At 43.4% G+C, this 25668-nt stretch overlaps 1 protein-coding gene and 1 long non-coding RNA gene across 7 annotated transcripts in view; one reads left to right on the forward strand and one right to left on the reverse strand.

Moving 5' to 3' along the window:
* Positions 1 to 25668, reverse strand: part of UNC13B (unc-13 homolog B) — a 243211-nt gene that overhangs the window by 56870 nt on the left and 160673 nt on the right. The window contains exon 1 of one of the 6 annotated variants that reach the window (XM_082468360.1): positions 2382 to 4691. The exons of the other annotated variants lie outside the window; for them this stretch is intronic. Within the exon in view, the coding sequence (XP_082324486.1) occupies positions 2382 to 4662 (2281 nt within the window). The 5' untranslated portion in view covers positions 4663 to 4691. Of the gene's footprint in view, positions 1 to 2381; positions 4692 to 25668 lie in introns of those variants that run through there. 6 annotated transcript variants of the gene reach the window in all.
* The window catches only part of LOC309663862, a 113562-nt gene that overhangs the window by 18160 nt on the left and 69734 nt on the right, over positions 1 to 25668 (forward strand). The window lies entirely within an intron of this gene.

The raw sequence follows: 25668 nt of genomic DNA on the forward strand, positions 1-25668 counted from the left end.
GGCAGCCTCTCCACCACCCCCTCTGTAGCCCAGAGACCAGACTGGATCTTGGTAAGCACCCAGAACTCTGGCTTGATCTCTTACTGGTGTTTCAGAAAATCTCCTTCGTCTCATTATCTCTGCTGCTGTCACAAGTTCCTGCATCGTCCAGCAGGATGTCAGCCCAGAAGGGAAGCTCTGCAACTTGAAGAACTGGGCCCCAGAGTTCTGGATGCTCATGCTAACATCAACTCTAGGCAAGGTTTAAAGAGTTAGTGAGGAAGTACTGTTTTGATATTTGTTGTTTCTACTGTTGCTGTAATATAATAATTTCTAAATGCCCAGGGAGAAAGAAAAGGGGCTGCAAAGTTAAAAGGAGACAGAAATCACTTGTAGTTGAGGAATTATAGAAAGCTTCCTGGAGGAGGTGATACTTTGGCTGTATGTTAAAGAATTGAGTAAATTTTGCTAGGCTGATGTGGTAAACACAGTACCTTAGGCTAGAAGGAAGGATGTATATGTCAGTATGCTGAAGACAAAGTACAAGGCAAATTTGTGAGACAGCAGTTTCTTTCTAGGTGGAGTGCAGTGGGACAATGGGAGATAAGCCTGGAAATGTAAACTAGAGACCAACGGTAGTGGTCTTGAATGCCAAATGAAGGAATTTAGAATTTTTTTGATAAGCTATAAAGAGTAGCTCTAGGGATATTTGAAAGGAATATGATTTTAATTTTTCAATTTAATTTTATGACTTGGTATTACATTCACATGATTCAAATTCTAAAAATTATAAAAGGGTATACAGTAAAAAATCTCCTTCTCATCCCACTAGTTTTTCACCTAATACCTTTCCCCATGGGCAATCCTGTATCAGTTTCCTATGTATCTTTGTGGTTTTTTGTTTGTTTGTTTGTTTGGGGTTTTTTTTGGCCGTGCCACGTGGCTTGCAAGATCTCAGTTCCCTGACCAGGGACTGAACCTAGGCCACAGCGGTGAAAGTCTGGAATCCTAACCACTAGGCCACCAGGGAACTTCCTCTTATGTATCTTTGTTAGATATTCTATACATATACAAACAGACATTGTGGGTTTTTGTGTGTATTCTTCCCCTCTCCTATTTATACAAATGTTAGCATCTTATACATACTGTTCTGCACCTTGTTTTTTTTAATATGTCAATATATCTTTCCATTTCAGTAAAGAGGTACCTCTTCCTTTTTATAGCTGCATGGTACTGTATTCCATTGTTTGGATGTGCCAATAAGTTATTTAAATAGCCTTTCTTAACGAACATTAGGTTGTTTTCAATCATCGCTATTAAAAACAATGCTTCAAAAATAAACTTGAACATACGTCCCTTCCACATGTGAAAATGTACCTGCAGGATATCTTCCTGGAAGTAGTGTTGGGGCTCAAAGGGTATACATAATTTTGATAAATTTTGCCAATTGCCTTCCTTAGAGGTTATACCAATTTCCACTCCCATCCCACTGGCAATGTATGAGTGCCTGTTCTCTCACACCTTTGCCAACACAATATGTTTCATAATGTTAATTTTGCCTTAGAAAGATTAATCAGGTTATATGCATAAGAGGACAACCCCATTTACATTTAAAATTAGATGAATAAAGCATATGCTCTTTGGATAAATTTAATTTTGATTGGGAGAAGTAATTTTAAAGCTACATATCATCTCCATGCTGCCTAGAAAAAAGTTTTCTTATTTCTTGTAGCCAAAAACCATTCCATTCTCTAGTTCTTAAGTAAGCACCCTTCAACTGGGGATGGAAGAAAGGGAATATGACCTGTAGAGAGCACAGTCAGGCTGGACAGCTCCAAGTTAGAAATAAGGTTCTGTATTGTCAACTCCAGTACTAGGAAGAAGACAGGTCGGGATAAGGGAAATTGCCACAGTGGCCTATGAGGTGGAGCTGCTGGAGAAATGGTAATCTTATCTCAGCAAGAAGCCCATGGAGAATAATTCTAAAATGCAACATAGGATTGCATCAGTCCCCTTAGCTCCTGTGAGAAACATGCCTCTTTTCCCCAGTCCTGCCTCCTACCCCACACCTACTTTACACCAGAATATCCGAAAAGTCCTGCAGCTGTAAACTATTTTTGCCCAGATGCCCCTTCCTCTTTTGAAAAGGTATTTCTAAAGCTCCTGCCAATAAACTGGAAGCCCCCTACAGACAAGAACTCCTTTCCTGTTGTTTTTCAACTCTGTCACTCCCAATTCCCACAGGATTCGCTTAACATCGATATTCCAGTAACTGAGACTGATTCAAGCTGTGGACCTCCCCCATCACCTTGTGAAACTCACCACCAAGCTGGGTCTCATGCTGGCCTGATGAAGGCCCTACCCAGCCAGCTGTAAACCCATTAAACAGAGACTTGAAATACCTGGGTGCATGTCTTCTACCGAGAGATGGTCTGTCTTCTGTACTAGCTCGTGCAAAAGTTTTTTCTGCCTCAGTCTTTTCTCTCTTAGAACATCTTTTAAATTGTTGATGCATTTGTTGAGGTAGACGGTCTCTGCACACACTTGCTCTAGGCTTAGTCTGCCCTGTTTGGGAGATTCAGGCCTGGAACAAGTTTCACTTCCCAGACACGGAGCCAGAGCAAAACCTGGCGATGAATATGCAAGAGGCAAGTTATTGGAAGCCAGAGAGAAGTTGCTGGGATCCTGAGAGGTTTGGTCTCCCTGTGTAGAGATGCCCACTCCACCAGACACCACACTGAGCAAGCTCACACTCCCCTGACTCCCAGGGCTCTCCACTGAGAAATCCTGGGCACCCCCTGAACTCACTGTCCCAAGAAGTCTATCACTGTTCTCTGACTGGGAACCACTCTCAATGCTTTCCAGGTCCTCAGGAGTCATGGACCCACTGTTCTCCAGCTTCTGAAATACTCCCTGCAAAGCTGAACGAAAGTGGTAAATTGCTCGGCCCAGTTTACTTGTGTAAAACTTGATTTCTACATCTTCATCCTCCTGCGAGCCACCCAAACAAGAGGACTTTTCAAAGACATCTTTAAGGACCTGTGCAGTGCGTTCCTCCTCTTCATTCAAGTCAATATGAACCATGTCATTGAAAGTCTCAGGTCCTATGATGATTTTCTCCATCATGTTGTCACAGCTCAGAGTTGCAAACCTTCTGGACTTATCTGTCAAAAGGTCCTCTAGCTGCTTTGAGCTCAAAATATCAAGCCCAGCTTCACAGGCCAGGAGTTTGTCCTCTGTCTTCAGCAACCCAGACAATGATAGGCAGCTGCTGGCCTCACTTTTATCACTGCAGTTGTTTTCTACTTTTGCTGCTTTATATGCTTCAAGTCCTTGGTTACACTGTTTGAAAACCTGGGGTTTCCCAGAATCCTCCTCTTTTGAGATTAACTCTAGGGAAGGTTCCTCAAATTGATGAAGGGTGGACAGAGAAGCCTCTCTCCCTGTCAGTTCACCACAGGTGCCACTGATAATTTGGGGTGTTCCTGATGTTCCTTTTACTTCGTCCCTCGGCTTAGACTCATCACTTGGCTTTGCTAAATCGTTCTTGGGTGGGAAGCAAAGGCCTTGCTGTTCAGGAGTCTGGAGTTCTCTATGTTGATTCTGAGCCCTCATTTGATATACTCCTGTTATTGGTCCTCTGTCCCCTGTTTCCACCTGAAAAACTGGTTCATCCAGGTTTAAAGAATTCAAATTACAATCCTGAAGTTGTTGTTCCAAAAATGATAGAGACTCCTTTGGGGGATTCTTACAGCACTGTGGCCGGCTTGGTTCTTCTCTGGTGGCAATCCGGATCCCTACACTCTGCAAGAGGATGGATTTCTGCAATATAAGGTCTCTATGCTCTAGATGGGCAAGCTTCACAACAATAGGCCTGGGGGCTGGCACTTTGCCTGCTCTGTAAGCCTCTTTAATGTACCTATTGCACTGCACGCCATTAACACAGAGGTGTTTGGCCAGGAAGCTATGCACCAGCTCCATGGTATTTTCCCCATCTTGCTCAGGAAGTCCATACAGATACAGAATGGCTTCCTCACTGGGTCGGTCCACATGGGGTTCCTGGGCCTTTCCCCCAACACACACCTTGGCCAGGGAGCTGCTGCCCACTTGCAAGCCTTCTATTTCACTCAGAACTGAGTCGACACAGCTAGAGACTTCTTCCACTGAGCCCCGGACTTGGCTCAAGTGCTGCCGCAACTCAGCAATTTCACTTTGGAGACGGCTGATGCCTTGCAGCTCTCTGATGATATAGTCCACTACATCCCCCAAGGGTTCTTGCTGTTCACGGCTACAGCCTTGGCCAGGGCCTCTAGACAAAAGGGGCTTGGCTTGATCCCTCTCTGAGGGCTCTTGACAGCTTGTGGTCATGCTGGCAGATGAGAGGTCCTGAGAGCCAGACCCTGAAACACAGGCAGTGGAGCCCAGAGGAAGCTGGCTGCTGGCCTGCTGCCCAAAGCTGCAATGCTGGGCCAGGCCCCCATCTCTATCCCCACCAATGGCTGAGGCTGCTGACCCACAGTGAGGGGACAGGAAGCGGTCCTCCGGTAAGGATCCAGCAGGGCCTGAGGACTTGCTCTTGAAGCCACACAGAGTCTCTGCCTTAGCTTTATCTGGGGAAAGCCTGGAGGAGGATCCCAAGGTGACCATGATTTCTTCCTCCGACTCTTGCAACAATCGCTTCATTTTCTCCCTCAGGGTCTGAGGGATTCTCAGCTTCTTCCTCTAGTTTCTGGTCAGGATGGTTAACAGAGATTGTGTTAGAAGGCAATACCCTGACCTGTTCTTTTCAGTCTATTTTTAGCAATTATTGCTGGCTGATGCCTTGGGCTTGGCCCACAGTGATGCTTACAATGGTCCCATGTGTGGTCTCAAACCTGGCACATGTTCCTTGATCCTAGCTTGACTCTAATCCTGCAGCTAGTGCAAAAGGAAAACAGTGCACTTGCATCAGAAGGCAGCAGTATAATATGAATCAAGCTGTCAAGCAGGAATAAGAACATTACTTTCTAAGACTGTAGGAGTCAACAGTGACCTGCCTCCCAACGCTAGACTTAAAGGTTATAAGCATTCAGTTCTCTCTCCTTGGCTTCCCATCAGAGTTTTGATGTAAAATCAGATCAAGTCCTTGTGTTCTGAGCAAGTAGCCAAAGTCAACAGGATCGAAACAAACTCCTGGGAAATAGGTGGGGTGAAGTCAGCGAGTGACTGAACCTTTACAAATTCAACATGAGGCTCAGAAATGAACATATAGATGTTTAACAACAAAAGCTCAAATCACATACACAGTAAAAGACAAGACGTGGAATGTTTCTTTTTTTTTCCCCCTCCAGTTTGTTGTTCTGGTGAAGGCTCAGCTACTTAAAAGTTTGCTCCTGCCCCTGCTTATAGCACAAAGTGTTTTCCCTTTGTTTAGTGATAGCAACCCTTCACTTGGAGAAAGGACCATGACAAGAAAGTGATTTTCTAGCACTGTCCACTGCTGGAGTAACAGAGGGTTGCTCTAGCCCACTGAATGGCCTGGAGAGAACAATGCATGTGGCAGGCGGGGAGCTGATTACATCAGAGAGAGCTCCAGGGCGCTCTACTGTTCTCCAAAAAGGTGAAAAAAGACCTGCCACCAGTCTTGCCCCTAAACTCTGAGCTACCAGTGACTGTAGCTTGGGCAGAGATGACTGTTACCTTATGTGGGGTGGGCATGCATTCCGCTTTTACTGGGAACATGCAGCCTGTAGGGAAGGAGCACAGTGGAAAGTATAAAGGATGAAGCAGACAGCCCAGGAATGCATGGGACTGCCAATACTCTCTGGCTCTGCTGGGTCAGCCCGGGACAGGTAAAATGAGTTGGTGGGAGACATGCTACCCTTCATGTTCTTCAACTGGAGACGGTTTCTCTATTTTCTAGATTTGACCTAGATTTCTAAATCTTCTAAAACCCCTGCCTCCTTTTCTTTTCCCAGTACTCAAGTTAACCCTAAAAAGTAAAAATTGCCTGTGAAGAACATAAGCTGACTGCTCCCATAGCAATTCATTTGCAGGAAAGGCCACCAACTATAGTCTGTGGGTCTGAAAATTAAAAGCACTGTGCTTCTTGAGTTACGTTTATCAAAAAAAAAAAAAAAAAAGCACTGTGCTTCTGCAGACTAAGAAGAACCAGAAGAACAAGTCACAAGACTTGAGATAAAGATGAAGCTGACCCCTTTTACTGGAAATAACTAGGCCAAGAATCAAGAGACAGAAACTAGATTAATTCCCTTTTCATTCCTTCCCTTCTTCTCTCTAGCTCATGTAAAAACTCTATTTCATCTAGGAATTCTTCATCTAAGAACTCTATCCATCCTGTGAGGCATTGGAGAGGCCTAATTATTGCTTTTTAAGCATTACTGCTTTACTCTGATGTTTTAAGGAGCCAGGATCAGCCATACCCCTAATGTGGTCAACTCAGTCTAGTCTGTGTGTGTGTGTGTGTGTGTGTGTGTGTGTGAGAGAGAGAGAGAGACAGAGACAGACAGAGACAGAGAATGCTCTATGTGCACAGTCAGAACTCCTGGGTCTCGGGCTTAGTGCCCAGCTGCCTAGATAGCAAAGTCCCCAATTCTAGGACTGACTCATCAAATTCTTCCCTCTCTCCTCCCAAAAGTACAAAATCTACATTTCCAAAGCCACCCATTTCTTTTCTCCCCAAGGTGCAAGGTCTGGGTACCCCGATTTGGTCTTGGCACCTGGTATTAGCTTTGAGCAATGTCCCTAGACTGATGGACTAGAGTTGGCAATTAGCCTTTCAAGTTTTTCTCAAAGAGAAAGACCGTTTACTAAACCAAGATGGAAGCTCTGCATATGACCACATGAAGCCATGAGCAAATGCTACTAGACTGAGAATCCAGAGACATAAGTTTGAGTCTTGCTTCACCAGTGACCTTGGATTAAACACTTCTCTCTGTGCCTTAGTTTCCTCATCTGTAAAGTGGGGGAGATAGTCACAGGAATGTTGTAAAGCTAAAATGAGAGACTGGTAATTAGTAAACTGTAAAACACTGCAGTGTTATTATTACTGACATGGCAAGACCCTGGGACAAAGAAGCAGGAAAACCAATATCTAAGCCAAGTGTGCAATTGCCTAAATGGTTTGACTTGAGTGAACCATGACTTCTATCCCAGCCCCAGACCCCTACCTTTCCCAGTCTCTTCTAATGGTCTGCAGCAATGCCTGGAACCCTACCATTACAGTGTCACTCTTTGTTAGTCTTTCTTTCTTCTAAAAGTTTTCTTTTTAAGGTAAGAAAAGGGAGGAGCAAAATAGTCACTCCCCAACATTTCATTCAGGTGACAGGAGGCTTGCCCTCAGGCAGCCTGAAAGCATGAGGAAGGAGAAAACTGCTACAGGAGGCAAACTTTTCCTTTCTAATGCTAGTGAGGCCCAGAACTCATTGCCAGGTCCTCCACGGCCAGCCCCACTTTGGTCTAGAGGAGGCAGTTTTCAGGAACAAAAATGAAGCTGGCTCTCCTGCTATGGCTTCAGCGCAGGCCAGGTTAACTTTGGGCCTACCTGCTTCTGCCCCTCAGATTAATATTCCAGATAGGGTTGGAGTCTCGCCAGGTTCCCCTCCAAAAGTGCAGTGCCTACAACACTGGCTGGCCAGCCACACAGAGGGCAGATGGCTCAGCCACTGTGTTCAGAGGATCCTGAAGGACTAAAGGCAGAGCTGCCTGGTTTCCTATATTAGTGACAAATAGGAAATTTCCAGCTAGAGCTGCCATAGCGACTCCTCCCAGCCTCAAACAAAGATGTTTGCTTTCATATTAAACAAACAAACAAAACCCTCTAAACCTTCTTCTGAATTGGTAGCTACAGCCCGCAGATGAACTCTAAACTTAAGAATCACCTCCGAGGGATATGGGTTCCCTAAAGGCACCAAACCCACTCAGTCATCCACATATTTAGGTTTTGAAACAGGGGACAGAGCTCACTGTGATGCCCAGAGAATCAACCAGTCACTTTGCTCAGAACCCAATAGGATACCAGAAGCCAGAATGGGCTGAAAGGGCAACCTGCAGAGCCAGGAGGTCCAATTCAAGGCCACCCCCTTCTTCAGCCTCTCTTTGCTGCTAATGTCCACAAGAATGAAACAACAGGGACCAAAGTGTGAGAAAAACAGTTTGATCTCTAAATCAATTCAATCGATGTGCCAGGCACTAAGCTATGTGCCAGGGATATAAGGCACAGTTCCTGCTCTCTAATATATTAAAGCTTGGAAACAGAGTTAGGCATATAAACAATCACAAAACAAAGTGATACATGTTATAATAGAACTTGTAATAGAAAGCAAGCATTTAATTCCAGGGGTGGGGAATGTGAAGGTGATGAGAAGCCCAGAAAAACCACAACAGGAAAGGCCACGGAGAAGAAGTAATATTTGAGCTGAGATGGCATAAGGAGGCCTCGGGGCCCAACCAGCTCAAACCTAGCCCTCTAGTTTCCTTCAAGGTACCCAGTGCTGTCACTCTGCTCTATCCTGTTGGCCTATCCACTCAAGTCAACTCTCCAAACTTCATATGTACATGCTCGAAAATGACCATACCTTTCTGCAATCTTTTCCTAAGGAATGCCTAAGGCTGGGAAAAATAAGGCAGCCCTTTCAAGGGATATCTGCTTTTGAAAAGGGAACATACCAAAACAAAATGAATTAATCAAAAGGAATAAAGCTTTAGTGATGGAAAACTGAGAACTATGTCAGGGAGTAGACCCCTTAAATCACACCGAATCAGCACCAGCCTACCAAAAAAAAGTCAAGAGGAAAAAAATCCCTCAGCTTTCTGAAATGGCTGATTCTTTCATCTCTCTCTGACTTATCAGTTAAATGTTATTAGGAATGTGGGTACTCCTCGTAAAATTGCCTCTGACCCAAATCTTGGCTTGGAGGAAACAACTGGGAGACCTCTGGGAATAGGCCAGGGCTCTGTGTACATATATCAAGCAGCCTCTCATTTTGTATGAAGCAAGCCCAGAAGGCAAAAAGCCAAGAGCTCTGAGCCTCCTACCCCACACATCACCCACAGCGGTCAGATCACTCCTGGGCCATTCACCAATTATTTTGTACAGCTAATATGGTAGGAAATGAATTTCTAGGGCCACAGCAGGTAGGGGTACTCTTAGGATATTAATCTTTGGGAAAGAATCAATGCTTACAGAGAATCTTGTCAGAGAAAATGATCAGGGTCACAAGGTATAAAGAGTGAGATTAGCCAAAGGGAATAAAGAGTGCCCAAATTAAATGCATAGCAAGGTCCCTGTCCTGTAGTTCCTAGGACTTGCCATCCCTCCTCACCTGCATTAGGAGGAACCCCACTTATAGGCCAGAAGCTGGACATGGTAAAGGAAAGAAAACTTCATGCATTGTACCCAAGAGGGGAGATAGAACCTCAGGGAATGTACAGTAGCATGAAAGAGGATGTAGCCTTCAGAGGGCTGGTATATCAAGAACTCAGAATGAAAACTGAATGTCAGTCAGCAGAGCTGGGTACTGTCCGCCCTTCCCAGGGCTCCCTTTCAGCAGTACCAGGGTTTATTATACCAAGAGTATAACAAACCGTAAAACAAATACATATGCACCTAGAATCTGATGCTCACGACAAAGACTCTCTTTGACTAAACTTCAGTCAGGCTCCTCTGAGTCCTCTTTCTGACCAGGCTCCTGTCCTTGGGCTCTGTTTAGTCCAGTTTCAGCAAGAATCTTGCTGGGTCAGTTTAGTGAAAATTCCCCACCTTTGATATCTGACCAAATTCCTTATCCCTCACCCTGGGCTGATTCCAGAAAAAATCCTGTCAAGTCAGTTTAGCCAGATGCCTCCCTTCCCCGGATGTTTCCTCTTAATTTTCCATCCAGTGACCCTCACCCTGTGTTCCTTGGCTATAAATTCCCACTTATGCTTGTATTCAGAGTTGGGCTCAGTTTCTCTCCTCTATTATAATACCCCAATATAATAGCCCCCCTGAATAAAGTCTGCCTTACCATTTCTAACAAGTATCAGAACAATTTTTTTCTTAAGCACTCATCATGCTCTTTTTTCCTTACTACCTATGACTCTTGTGAGTAGACTGAAAAAGGCATGTGAGCAGGAATCTAGCCCCTGAACACTCTCCTATCCATCCCCCCAAACCTCCATATTCTTTATCCCCTTACTCTGCTATAGTTTCTTCATAGAACTTACTACCACCTGATAGATCATATATTTGTTAGTTTATTATCTGTCTCTCTCCTCAACCTCTATCCTAGAATGTGAGCAGGGACTCTGTTTTGTTCATTGCTGTATCCCTAGCACCTAGTACAGTGCCTGGCATATACGGTGCTCAAACTAAAACAAAATAAATCTTGCCATGAATAAAAGGATCCGGGACACAAGATCAGAAAATGCTAGAGTTGGAAGAGTTCTTTAGAGAATATCAAGTCCTGGCATCTCATACTGCATTGTGATCTAGCCTATGGAGTAGTTTTTTTCGGATATCATACGTTTTTCTAAATTTTAATTTTGGAAATCTTTAGGCAGGGCAGCTATTCTGGCTTCCCCAAAGCCCTATTACCCAAGTTTATGACAACTGACCTAGAATGACACTCTTGTTGTTAATCTGTTTTACTTTGGCAGACACCTAAATGGGAGGTTCTTGCTTAAAGACACACAGTGGGTATGAACTCCATTACATTGAAAACTGTGCCTTATTTGTTTTTTAGTTCCCAATGCCTAGCACAGGGCATTACTATGCCAAGCATATGGCCTGGCACACAGTGAGAACTCAGTCCCATGGAAAGAATAAATGAGTGATGGCAGAGCTGATTTAGAATCCAAGTTTTCTGCTTTCTAGTCCACTTCTGCTCCCATAACAACATACCGCCTTCAAGTTCTAGGTTTTCTTCTAGACTGATGGCTTACAATCCCCTTTCATTGCAAAACTAAGTTGGAAACCTCTCCCCAAATATACTTGCTCACAATTTTAGGGGACTCACTCAGGGCAAATAAACAGAGTAGTGGCAGCACCAGCCTCTGCCAGACTGCCAGTTAGCTTGTGTCTTTCCAGCATACGAGACTGGTAGAAAGAGACCTTGTGTGGCGCCTGTCATCCCCAGGGTTGCCATCATGGGGCTTCCACTTGCCCTCCAGCTGGAAGAGCAGCCCTGATCCTTGTGCTGATCATGGCTCTAGAACAGCACTGTTCAATAGAAATATAATGCGAGCCACATATGTAATTAAAAATTTCTAGTAGCCACATAAAAAGTAAAAAGAAACAGATGAAATTAATTTTAATACATTTTATTTAACCTATTATCTAAGATATTATTCTTTCAACATGTAATCAATATAAAAATTTTATCAGGGCTTCTCTGGTGGCGCAGTGGTTAAGACTCCGCCTGCCAATGCAGGGGACACGGGTTCGAGCCCTGGTCTGGGAAGATCCCACATGCCGTGGAGCAACTAAGCCCATGGGCCACAACTACTGAGCCTGCGAGCCACAACTACTGAGCTTGTGTGCCACAACTACTGAAGCCTGTGCACTGCAACAAGAGAAGCCACTACAATGAGAAGCCCGTGCACTGCAACGGAGACCCAGTGCAGTCAAAAAATAAATAAAATTAAAAAAAAAACAAAAACAAACTTATAAAAAAAATTTATCATATATTTGCATTCCATTTTTCATACTGAATCCTTGGACTCTGGTATGTATCTTACATTTACAGCACATCTCAATTTAGACTAGCCACTCTTAAAGTACTCAACAACCACATGTGGCTGGTGGCTACTATACTGAACAGCACAGTTTTTAAAGGTTAGGGTGGGGGACACTCTGAAGAGCCTTCAAAACCTGGCAGCGGATGCAAAGAGCAGACTGCCATCTCAGGGTCAGTAGAATGTTCTATTCTTTCAGTCTTCCTTTAACCTGCTCACTTTGATCCTAGCTCGAAGCACCATATTTCCATTTTGTGACAGGCTCACTCCTCCTCAAGGCTGCAAAGAACATACTACTAAGGCCCCAACCTGCAGAGGATTAGACCTTATCTCTCTCAGCCTGACCCTTTCTAGATACCCTGTAGCTCTGTGTAGCTTCTGTCCAGTACTCTGAGCAAAACCACAAGATAAACCTAGTTACTTCAACAGAAGCTACACCTTCACAGGGAAGACTTAGAGACCTCTCACAGACAAGAGCATAATCTCAATGCAGCTGGGTCAAAGGTGTGCAATCCTAGACAACTCACACTAGAGGGACACATTACAAGAGTAAAATTACATTTGCTTAGAATTTTACAGTTTACAAGGTTCCTATTTTATCATCACAACAATCCTGTGAGGTAGGAGGGAAGGATTACTATTCTGATTTCATAAATGAGAAAAATAAAGCTCCGAGAGGCTAAATGACCTGGCCAAGGTCACTGAGTAGAGCTAGGATTTAAAAGGGGGTCTTCGATCTACAAAGATAGTGCTTTTTTCACCATACATGCAGGACACAAATGGACACATTATCTGTTATCCATGTGTGCACACATTTAACACTGAGAAAACTCAAGATGACTTTTCTGTTTATATGGAATATGCACACGAGAAGGATGAATTAATACTCACATTAGACAGAAGGACAATATACACACATAAACACACTCTCACACATTGGAAAAATGGAAAGGTTTCTGAATATACACCGGCCTATACAAGAATAGGAACGTTACCTGGGTATATGCATACGTGTATGAGATAAAGAGACGTATATACGTATGCACATGGAAGGAAAGATGGCTTGTGTATTTTATATAAGATGAATGAATGAGTTGTCTATGTATATGTAACACACAGGAGAGGAATGGACAGGTTATTTATAAACATATGGACATATCAAGAGGGAGAAACAGATTCTTCATATACAGGTATGCACATATCCAAAGGGCTGGATGGGTTATTTATATACATACAGGAGAGTACCAAGGAGGAATGGATGGTCAGATTATCAGCATATAAACACGTGCACGTGAAGATTCTACCCTTAGTGCTGAGTATGCTGTTTTTCACTCATTATAATGACCCCCCACCAGCAAGTTGGCTCAAGCAGTTATGTAATTAATGTAGCTGCTCCATATTCCACCCACAAATGCTTTGCTTTTGTCCCTGCTTCTCATTCAGAGTCAGTCATACACTCAATACCACTTACCTTGCTGCTGCAATCAAAATAAGAGTTAAGGAAATGAAAAGAAAAAAAACACATTAAAACCACAAATCCTCAAGTTTTAGAATGCAAGTGCTGTCTTTAAAAGGAAATCCATTCAGAAGCACTCCTTGGTTTGAGAGAGAAGCCACAGGATAAACTTCCTAAGCCACAGCACAGCTGCTTGCCCAACCAACATACAGAGCCAAGGAGCTATTATTCTCAGCTGCACCCAGCTGGCTGGCTCCCCGGTGCAAAGTTGATGATAGGAAAAATGCCTGGTAGAGAAATTCCCCCAGGGCTGGGCAGGAGTCTTGCTGGCTGCAAATCTAGGAATCCAATCTGGTCCACACTTCTCTGCTGAGGGGGATTCTGATGACCAGCCTGCTGAAGGTAACAGCAGCCAAACTTCAACTGGACGTGGAATTCTAACTCAGTCGATTCCGGGTTTTCAGACGGAGACAAAAAGCAGGGCAGCTACTGCTCCTGCTGCTGCTCCTCCTCCTCTCCAGCTGCTTCCTGCCTGCAACCTCCCATAGGGCACCAGCCCTCCTCACACGTCCCTGGCGCGCACACCCCCCTTCCCAGCACACTCACGCACACAGAAGCCTCGCCAGCAAGCTCACTCACACACCCTTGGTGAGTGTCTCTCCCTCTCCCTAAATATAGATCTTCCTCTTTCCCCTCCCCTATTTCTTCCTCTCGTTCTTCTCCCCCCTCCTTTCTTTTCCTCTGCCTATCCACCTCTCTCATGTCTGGGCTATAGGATATAAAGAGACATAACACAGAGCCCTACACTCTGAGGAGCTCCCAATCTCAGAGGCAAGACAGAACACAGCAAGAAACAGCCAGAGCATAATGCAAAGGGAGTCGTCCCTTCTACTGAGACAAGCTCTAGGTTTTTTGGTTTGGTTGACTTTTGGTTTTCCGTTTTGTTTTTGTATATATATAATGTACTGTCCGCATTTGGCAAAGCTGGAGAACAGGTAAAGTACCAAGGGCAGTTAACATCAAACAACACCAGGTTCTCAAAGTAGGTACCTAGTCCAGTTCCTCCTGAACAGCCACAGCAAGAGAACCAACTAGAAAACGAGACCTCCCTTAGGCTATGCCAAGGCAATGATTAGACAGAAGTAGAGGAAGCTGGGTGGGCTGAGGAAGACCCTCTACTCAGAAGTCAGGACCACAGAATGTTTTGGAATACAGAATTAGGAACTAAGTAACCTAAAGTAATATCATATTGAGCTAAAGCTACGTACAGTTCAAGACCCTGGTTTCATAGTCCCAAATTTCCCAGTCCTTTGCCAGTTGCAGCCCCACCTCCCTGGAGACTGGTTGGTCAGGCGGTTCTCATGTGGCCCTAATTCCTAATAACTCAACAATTCTAGTTGAATTATCAGGAAATTCTAGTTGAATTTCATCAGGAAATTGAATATCCTTATCTTCAAAGAGCACTCAAGTTGTTCATTGCAACATAATGCCAAACATAAGCCAGGGACCCTTGAAGCCCTGGAGCATTGACAAAAACATGAAATATATGATACCTCTTTCTACTCTGCAACCACTGGACAGGAAAAACACTGTTTGAGCCCAGAGAACCTCAGAATTCTTCTCAATATAGGGCTTCAATCAGCCAGCAACAATCCAGTGAAGCCATTCCTATTCTACCTCCTCTGAGCCTGATCTAATAAGATAAGCCCCCCTCCTCTTCCTCAGGCTAACATCACGTGGGCAAGTTTGATTCACCCATCAGGCCCAAACCAGGCTCTCGCTACTTCTGCTGCCCTGCAACATTCCTCATGACAATGCACAATAGAACAAGACCCTGTTAGCCAGGAATCAAGTGGTCTATGGGGGCCACCCTGGAATCTGTCATTACAGAACAGGCAGCCCTATATGGTAGATAAAACAAGCTTTTAAATTAAGAATGATTTCCTTGGCTTATCCAAGATCCTGAGGAGAAAGCGTTGAATCCAGAGCCAACATTTGCCTCCCTACTGCCTTCTTCCAATAACATTGCTTCCCCCTCAACCAAGGAAAAAAATTTAGATTCCAAGAGACACTACACAACCCATTTCTTAACCATCCACCTCATTATGCAGCCAACACTGACAGCAAAGCAAATACCTCCTAACCCAGTCGGGAGCTGGCTGGATGACAGAAGAGATAAGGGCTGACAGTGCAACCATAACCACATCTAAATACAGAAAGAAAAAAACCCCCTGAAAACTGTCAAATTTCAGTGGAAGTCACTGCAAATTTACTGTGAAGCTCCTCACATATTTCAGCCAGGAGAAAGAGGTAAAGGGTTTAAAACAAGAAATACAGGGAAGACTGATTAAATCAGAATTCCCTCCCCCAACTCTGCAGCCACTCAGAAAGAGCTCAGAGCAGTGGCTGTCATGACCAGGTTTGGGTCTGAGCTTCCTAGACTCAAGAGAAGATCAAATTCTCAAGACTGGGAAAGATCCTCAGAGGTAGGACATTGCCCAAAGAACCTACTTCTTCCTGCCTCATCCACCAGTGGCTCCAGGACCTGGCTAGGACCTCCAGAGGCTATAACTGAGGCTAATGTGACTGTCTTGTCCATCTGCTTACTCAAACACATTCAGTTCATCTTCTAAGCAGTTTGGGTTTTCCAGAAAATCAAAGGCTCAGACAGAGAAAACGTGTTTAGGACACGAGGCACAAATCAGCTATCTCTAGTTCCAGTCTTCAAACTTCACAAGAGCCCTCATATGGCTCTGACCATAAATTACCTTTGTATCTTTCCACCTTCCCATGTTTCAGCAAAAGAAAAAAGGGGCATAAGTGGGAAAGTGGTAAATAGCAGTCACTGTGAACTCAGTAAAAAAGCAGGGCTCCTTCTGTCACTGTTCAACAGAGCACAGAGAGTGCCAGACATCATATGACCAAAGGACAATCAGACCTCCTTAGTGGACTAGTCTTTTGGGATAGACGCAATTTCTGTTTCCTGAGCCATGTGAACAAACTGCAGCTCCCTTGTCACAGTGGATCTGTCTCTTGGGAATCCTGGGCAGGCCAAAAGGATGGGGGTGCATTATAGAGGTAAGAATTAGCACAAGCACCCACATTAGCTGGGAAGCTTCCTCAAAGCAGGGCTGTTCAAGAGCTGGCTGGGCAGAATTAGAAAAACAGATTGGGTTAAGAAGGAAAAGGCACTTATCCAGAAGCTGTGAAATGCTCTGAACAGACATTCTCAAGGTCTGGTTCCCAATTTAAATCTTTGCAGGGATCTTCGCCTAGAGACAGATGAGTCAAGATGGAAATTCAACATGAGATACTGACACTCACGCAGAGTTGTGGGAAGGTTCAGAGCTGCAGGAGCTCTAAAGGGGAACCAAATGGGTGGGTTAGTCGGAAGACCACCTGGTGCACAAAATTCATCTTCAGCTAAAGCATCTGAGTGGTGTCACAAGGATACTAGAGGAGGGGCTCACCAATCACAATTCTCTCCTCTTATACAAACCAATCTAGGTCTTGCTGGGCCCAGATACAACTGGTTCTGAAGCAAAGAATGTGCCTGCTCCAAACCTGGCCTGCCTTTCAGGTGTCACTGCCAGAGAGTGGCTGGGTCAGAACCAGCAGGTGCCTACCTTTTCTTCCAGTGTTAACAATCACATATGCAGGGTGCAAAGGATAGGTGGAACCCAAGTCTGACTTATGCAGGAGTAAGCTTGTGATGCTTCCTTCTCTACCACTAAGTAAAGCCAGAAGCACACGAACGGGCCGGTATATGGTCACACAGCTGGGATCTGTTTCATGAGGAAAACAGTTTGTTCTGGTGGCAAAGGAAAGTCTTTTTTCCCTCCTGTAGAATTATGTCCTCTATAAACTACTCAGAAATTACATGCAGCAGAGAATGATGGGCAACGGGAGGTGGTTTTCCTTCTTCCTTCAGAAACATGCCCCCCCAGGGGAGTGAGGAACCTGGCAGAGATGGGCTCACTTTACTGATGTGCTAAGACGTAGCTGCTACACAGCCTAAATCAGACTTGACAAGCTGCAAGGCAGGCCTAAGAAGTCACAAACTGCTGACAAACTTCAGCTCTATAATCAGGTCAAGCACCATCCCTGATAGCAAAATCGTGAACCTAAAGAGCTGATAAACTCTTCAGGACTGCCCAGCTGAACAGTTAGGTTTCCAGCCTATACCGCCAAAGCTTGTGGCCCCATTTCCATTCGAGGAGCAAATGATCAAAAACTCATATAAGCCAAGCAGTTTACATGTCCACTGTCCTCTTACATAAACCTAGTCAAAGTCATAGCTCCCAGATTTAGGACTAAGACTGGTGCTGAACTAGTATCTGCTTCTATATGTCCCAGTGCAATCCACAAAGTGCACTGAGCCTGCCTCGATCTCTATACCCCAAGGAAGCCAAGGGACCATAGGCTGAGGATTCTCTAACAGGAACCCAAAATTTGACTTTTCATGGGGAAGTGAACCTCTTGTACTAAAAAGAGACTATGTTCTAACTGGCTTAATATTGATCAGATATCCCCGTCAGCTCTTTGTGGCTTGTTCTGAGATATACCTTAGAGTGAACCCAGTTCTGGAAAATTCTCTTGCTGTAGGCCCCTATTTCTATAAGCTTTTCAAAATATGTCCCTAGCCACTTCCCCGGTAGTCCAGTGATAAAGAATCCGCCTTACAACACAGGGGACGTGGGCTCGATCCCTGGTCAGGGAACTAAGATCCCACATGCCGTGGGGCAACTCAGCCCGCGTGCCACAACTACTGAGCTCGCATGCCTCAACTATAGCCCACATGCCACAAACTACAGAGCCCACACGCCCTGGAGCCTGCGCGCCACAACTAGAGAGAGAAAACCCGCACGCCACAACTAGAGAGAAGCCCGCGCACCACAACGAAGAGCACATGTGCTGCAATGAAAGATCCTGCATGCCGCAGGACATGCAATGAAAGACCCGACACAGTCAAAAATAAATTAAATAAATAAATCTTAAAAAAAAAAATGTCCCTAGCCAACATACAAATCTCAAGTGTCTTGGGACTCAATGAAGGGACCCCAAAGAGGAGGGCTTTTCCCTGTAGGATTCTCCATATATTCAGAAATATCTGGCATGAGGCACTGAGTTATAGGAAACTAGTTAATGTGCAAAGGGGGAAGAGAAAACTTAAGGGAGACCTAATCTTAGTTGGGGATCTCTGACAGATTAACAGGGAAGCATAGGGGAGAAAGGGAAGTACTCAACTAGGTAAGTCAGGAGAGAGAAAGAGCTAGATTCAGCCTGAAAGCAAGGAATGCCAAGGGAAAGCCTGTTGTTGGTGTTGGCATTGGAGCCCTAGGCTGCCAGCTCACCCACACCAATCACAAACAGAGATGACCTCTCTGCTCAGACACAAGATCCTTGGAACCCCTATATTCTAATTCTCCACCCAATGACAGAATCCCCTGCAAAACCCTTTGTCCCCCTATCTCGTGTCACCAAGACTAATCTATTTTACCTTCCTACCTATAAAATCTGTCCCTTTCTCTACAACCCTTAGTCTATGCTTCATTATTTCTCACTCCAGTTGCTGTAAAATATTCATCCTAGTCTCTATTCCTCCAGAACCACCTCCCTCTCACCCCTCCCTATTCCCAATCCATTCTTGACAATTTGTTAGAGGGATATCTCTAAAATGTAGATAGATTTTTGTCACTCATTTTCTTAAAATCCTTCTGTGACTGCTCTCAGGAAAAAGCCCATGCTCACTCCTTGGCATATTATCAAAGTTCTTTCTTGACCTGTCCATGTCTAGAGGGATCCAAAGCACCCTGATATCCTAGGTTTGGTCAAACCAAATTCCTTACACTCACTGAATGTGCCATCCCATTCTCCTTCTTTCCATATGACCCTGTTTAGAGTGCTATCAGAGAGTAAAAACCAGTATGGTGAGGATGCTAAAAACCTCATCAAGTGCTTGTCAGAAAGCAAGACTTGGAACCAAAACAGTAAAAACTGCTTTGGTGTCTGTTATGGGTTGAACTATGTTTTCCAAATCCATGTGTTGAAGTCCTAATCCTCAGTACCTCAGAATGTGACCTTGTTTGGAGACAGGGTCTTTACAGATGTAATCAAGTTAAAGTGAGGTCATTAAGGTGGGCCCTATCCAATATGACTGGTATCTTTATAAAAAAGGAAATTTGGATATAGAGATAGGCATAGAGGAAAAACAGTATAAAGAGACACAGGAAGAAGAAGACCATTTACAAACCAAAGAGAGAGAACTGGAGTAGATTCTTCCCTCACGGTCCTCAGAAGAAACTAACCCTGCTAATACCTTGATTTTGGACTTCTAGCTTCCAGAACTTTGAGACAATAAATTTCTGTTGTGTAAGCCATCCAGCTTGTGGTACGTTGTTATGGCAGCCCTAGCAAATTAATACAGTATCTTTGAACATTACTAATACAATTCTACCAAAAAATTTCTAAAAATAAATAATAGAATTAATACTTATTAAGTACCTAAGCATAATACCAGGCACGATGAAAAGATATAATCCTTGCCATTAGGGAGTTCATAACCTAATGGAGGAAATGTTATGATATGAAGCACTGTTATACCCATATTATGAGGAGTGTTAGAGCTTGTGCTTGGGTGACTGATAGTACCATTTACTGATAAAGGACACATGAAAGGAGATGGAGGAGAAAGAAAAAACAATGAGCACAGTTTGAACATACGGCATCACATGCCTGTGAAAATTCTGGTGACAATATCCATGGGCACCTTGTCATAAGTCTGGAGCTCAGGAAAGAGGACTGAGGTAGAGAAAGAAATTTGGGACTCAACAGTGTGTGGGTAAAAACACGGGTGAGATTATCTAGAGAAGAGCATGAGGTTGAAAACAGAACCCTGGGAATCACCAAGTTTTAAGGGGCAAGCAGAGGAAAAGAAATGCTGTAAGGGAAACAAAGATGGAGCTGTCAGAAATAAGAAAAGGACTTGGAGGGAGAGATATTGCAAAAGCCAAAAAGGAAGAGTATTTTGGGTAGAAACCAGTCAACAGCTTTTATCTCACTTGTCATAAGAAATACTCCAGGATGTTGGTTTTCATCCAGAATGCCCTTCCTAACTTATCATCTTTGGCTATTTACGTCTGAATGTCCTCAGGTGTGGACCAAATAAACACATTTCCCTAGCATGCTTGAAGATGACAACCAGCAAAGGGAAATAGAAGCCTACAGAAATGGGGAAGATTATTTGTTACAACTTACCTCTTCCTTTTGGCTTCAAGATGTCTTATTTTATACACTGTGACTGTACTTCAGGACGTACCTGTTTTGGAATGGTGATAAATCTCCGCTGCATTGTTTATGGAAAGAACACAACTTGCCAGTTACAAGGAGTCATGGATCTCCTTAATGACATATGTTTGTAAACACAGGAAGCAAGTTACCCCTTGATTTCCATCTTTCTAAGCTATTACTTTATTTCTTGAACATTTCCTGATATTTAATAACAATTGTTGACTTAGCACCCTCTGGGAATTCCTCTGACAAGACTTCTCTGACTGTCTTAACTCAAAGAGCTTGCTCCTCACTTTAAAGTCTTATGACAACTATTTTGTTATAAGCATTTATCATTCCCTTTGCAACCAATTACTTACGGCCTTGTAATATCACTTCATACTTTTAAGCAATCTTCCCACAAACTTTGCTTGACTGTCTAAGTATCAGAAGCTATACTAGGGATTGTAATTAGTTCCTGACCTCAAGTGCAATCTAGGAAAGGAGTTAAAGCCTACATATATGCAAGGACAATGCAAGTAGAAAGCAGAAGTAACAAGAAAATAAGTGGCCAGGAATAGGATCTCTGAATCACTGAACTCTTTTTTTACCTAAATGTACTAGGCCCTCAAGGCATATTAAACAGAGAAGATACTCCAGGTGAATATTCACTCTTAATTCTTAAGGCTTCAGACTCAAACTCCTGCAAGGCCTCCTACCTTGATAAATCAGGCTGGGCCATAAGGACATCTTGAACAGAAGAACAATTCAAAAGACAAGTCAAGCAGTTTGCAACTTGACCCTTTGCTCCTGGGTCCACATCCTTGACTAGACATCTGAATTTCTCCCTGTGCAGGAGGAGGTACTAAAAAGAATATCAAAGGCCCAAATCAGTTTTCTCAACCTGCCTTTTCATGCCCCAGTTTACTCCAACTGCCAGTTTATTCCTTCAGCATTACAATTGGAGTGCCTATTCTTCGGGCCTGGAGTGAGAGGGCAGCCTTTGCAACTCCTAAAGGTTAGCATGAGTGATTAATATGTATCATAAGAGACCCAGGTGAAATGTATGAGAATTTGTAAGAGAAAATATTTCCATCGTTCAAGGTGTTGGTTTGGAAGAGAATCAGGGAACACTCCGTGAAAGAGGTGATAGCTGAGCTTGATCCTGAAGGATAAATAATATTTGGATATGTGGAAACTGAAGAGAAGAAAAGGCAGATGATACAGGATGAGAAAAGATATGAAAAGGACAAAAAGGAAGGTGTGATGCTGGAAAGGAAGGGAAACTAACATATACTGAATGTTAACATGCCAGGTCTTGCTCTATATGTGTTATCTTATTTAATCCATATCTATCCACTGAGGCAAATAATATCCAATTCAGAGATGAGAAAACTAAGTTTCTAAGATACTCAGTAACTGCCTAAACCTAAGGTTACACAGCTAGTAAGTGGTGGAGCCATATTTCAAATTCAGGCTCTTTCTGATTCCAAGGCTCAGCTTCTTTCAACTGTATAATGTGGCCTCTGGGTTAACAAAGGTTAGAAAAGTAGGTTGGGCCAAATCATGGTTGGTCATGGATGCCAAGTTAAAAAGTTGAAACTATAATTTAACTACCAGTGAAAAGAAAAATTAATGTTTTTTGAGGGGGGAAAAAACTTTCATTCATTCATTCAATCATTCACTTATTCACTCACTCACATATCTGTTAAGACTTGCTGGATGCCAGGCATCAGGGATATAAAGTTAAGTAGGCACAGTCCCTATTCTGTATTTCCATGCTCTTTTCATCTAGCTTTTATTTAAGTTATTTATTGAATTATAACATACATACAGAAAAGTACACAAATCAAAAGTATATTAACGTAAACAGAATTCAGATCAAGGACAGAACATCATCAGAATTCCAGAAGCCACTGCACTTATATCTAGTTACTACCAACCCCCTCACCCCAAAATAAGCAGTATCCTCAAGTTTGACACCACAGATTACTTTTGCCTGTTTCTGAACTTAATATAAAAGGAATCATGTAGTAGATACTCTTTTAAGAAATACATAATCTTGAGGGCAAATGCTCACACAATTCCAGGACAGTGTGATAAACACTAAAATTGACTGTATATGAAATGCTATAGAAAGATAGAAAAATGAGTATCTAACTCTACCTGGGGACTTTCCGGAAGACTTCAAAGGATGTAACATCTAAGTTGAACCCTGAGCATAAGTGGTAGCCATGACTAGTGCTCTGTTTCAGGAAGATAAATCTGATAGTGGTATACACAATGGATTCCAAGAAAAATAAATAAAAGCAAGGAAACCACTGGAAGACTAATACACTATAGTCTAAGCAGTAAAGAGGACCTGAATGCAGAGAGGAACAAAGAGGAGACTGATAAAAGAAATCACAGAGAGAAAAAGAGCAAGATCTGGCAAATGATCTAATGTGGGAGGCAAGAGAGAAGGAAGAATGACACCATAATTCTGAGTGGGTGTCTGGCAGAATGATGGTGACTTTCATACAAACAGAGAACAAAGGAAGAGGAATAGGCCCAGGAAGGAAGTTTCAAACACTGGGAAATTGTGGTGACAATAACGAGTAGATAACTAGAATGAAGGGTAGAACCTAAGGAAAAAAGGGAGGGTCAGAAGTATATATTTGGGAATCATCTGCTTAGAAAGGCTAGTTGGAAGTCTACTGGCTGCCTAGCACAGAGGCCAGGATCAGGCACAGTACCGGCCATACAGTAGTTCAATTAATGTACGTCAATTAATGACTCTGGATTAGAGGCTGAGGAAATGCAGATTTGAGATGAAAAGAGATGCTTTCTGTAGAAAGAAGAGACAGAGACAGACAGGAAAGGGGACAGGCAAGGTAAGAGAGGAAGGAAGAACTGGAAGAACCCAAGAAAATAGGAAGCTACAAGTAGGCAGTTTCAAAAACATTGTGGAATGCTGCAGAGAAAAATGAGCATGAAGACTGAAGAAAAGTGATGAAAAAAAGTGTTTAAATATTTAACTGTTAATTACTTCTATCTACTCTATGGCCTACAAGCTCACAAATGATAAGAAAATGCCTTGCAAATGGCCCAACAGCACCCAGTGGTACCCACTTATTAGTTGGCTTGATTTAAAATGGAATAATTATATTAGCTGCTTCCTTTTGGATAACTTTGGCAAAAGAATTTTCCCTTACAGAGCAAGAATTCCTTCACAGCCAGGATCAAATGTTCCCAATCACTGTGTGGTCACATAAGCAGCAAGAGTCAGAGAAAGTAGGAGAAAGCAAGAAGGGCTGCTTTACTTGTTATTTGGAAGCAAGTAATTTTGTACAGAGGTATCAATCAGACTTATTCCATAAAAGTTTACAAAGTACCTCCCTTTATTGACACTATGTCCAGAAAATACTGCCAGCTGGAGCTAAGGCCTGCTGCTGGTATCTGACACCCTCCTAGGACTCTAGCTAGGCTAATGATATCACGGCATTTCTCAGAAATGTTCTGATATGCTCCTCAGAAACCAGAGCCAAACTCCACCCCTTCAAACAAGCTGCCCCAAATTCCAGTCCCAGATGTGATGTCTTATAATTCACAAAGTTCAGTCACAGCCTAGAATGGGATCTAAGGATTATAGAAGACCAATCACAGATAAATACCCAGATCCAGGCCATAAACGTGTTCAGAATATTTCAGAGGGGGTGGGGAACCTGAGAAATGTTAAGCATTTCTCCTGACAAGTACACAAAAGCAGCGCTTGAAAAATGTTCCCACAGTGCCCAGGGTAGCCTTGGCCTGCTCCCCTAGACTCCTCAGGCAAGGCACTCCACTGACATTTTCCTCGCAGGTCCCAGAGAAGCACCAGTATATAGATAGCCTCATCTGAGTGATCCACATGGCAAGTTTTCCCAGGAACCCCCATGCCACCTGGTAGTCTAGATCCCTGTAAAAGCCTGAAATCCCATGGCACTGGCTCCTTGCCACTTTAACCATCAGAAGCAGTTTCACTGGGTTCCCACTCAGCAGCAAAGGCTCCAGCTGTGATCAGAAACACCTTTGGCAGGTTGCTAAGGCCTAGGCTTAGAAGGTCATGAGAAAGCCCTGAAAACCAACACTTCTGTAATAAGAGGCCCACTGGTGACTTAAGCAATTGTTTATAGAGCTTTGCCCTCAAAAATGCATTTTTCTATGATCTCACCAAAACTCTGTGAGAGGGGACAGTCATTATCCCTAATTTTATAGCTAAGGAGACTAAGAAATAGGAAGTGCTTTATTCAAGTTCTCTCAGATTTTGAGACTAAGCTACTGCAAGAACTCAGCTCTTTCTATTTCTAGTTGAGCCCTAAATTTTATTAGTAATAGGGATAAGAGTAAATGAATACAAAAGACACTGGGCATCATGAATGGGTCTGCATATACCAGCCTAGAGAACACACTTCCCACCAACTAGACCTTGGGAAATAAAGACTCACACGTGAGAAACACTGAAGCTTCTGTGCCATCTTCTTCCCCCTTCTGCCTTGTAAAGTATTCATTTGCTAGGGCTGCCATAACATAATACTACAGACTGGTGGTTTAAGGAACAGAAATTTATTCTTACAATTCTGTTGGCTAGAAGTCCAAGACCAAGGTGTTAGCAAGGTTGGTTTCTTCTAAGGCCTCTCTCCTTGGCTTATATAGGTGGCCATCTTCTCTCTGTGTCTTCATATGACCTTTCCTCTGTGTATGTGTGTGTCCTAATCTCTTCTTACAAGGACACCAGTCACATTTCAGTATGTAATTTGGATTTTTCATCCAAATTATCTCAATGTATCATAATTACCTCTTTAAAGGCCCTATCTCTAAATACAATCACATTCTAAGATACGGGGTGTTACGACTTTTAACATAGGAGGCAGGGAGCGGGGGACAACTCAGCCCATAAAAGGTAAAAAAAGGTAAAATCAGGGTTTTGGTGGCATAGGGAATTTAAAAGGCAGGGGAAGAAAGGAGATAATTCAGAACCAGAAGCCAGGCACCCTGGTGTTTTCCTTTCCTTTGTAGAGAGCCTTTGGGATAGAGGAGAAGGAACATTCCATCCAGCTGGTGGCTTTAGAGAAAGAAAACTAAGCCAATCTCAGCTTTCATCCCTGCTCTGGCCTGCTGCCTAACAGACATGGAGCTCATGAGCAGAAGGATCATTTGAGTCCTTTCTGGGTATTTCTGCTCTGTTCAGTGCCGATGGGGGTAGGAAAGGTAGAGGGCTATTCTTCATG

This window comes from Balaenoptera physalus (assembly GCF_965194825.1).
Source record: "Balaenoptera physalus genome assembly, chromosome: 7".
Classification (NCBI taxonomy): Eukaryota; Metazoa; Chordata; class Mammalia; order Artiodactyla; family Balaenopteridae; genus Balaenoptera; species Balaenoptera physalus.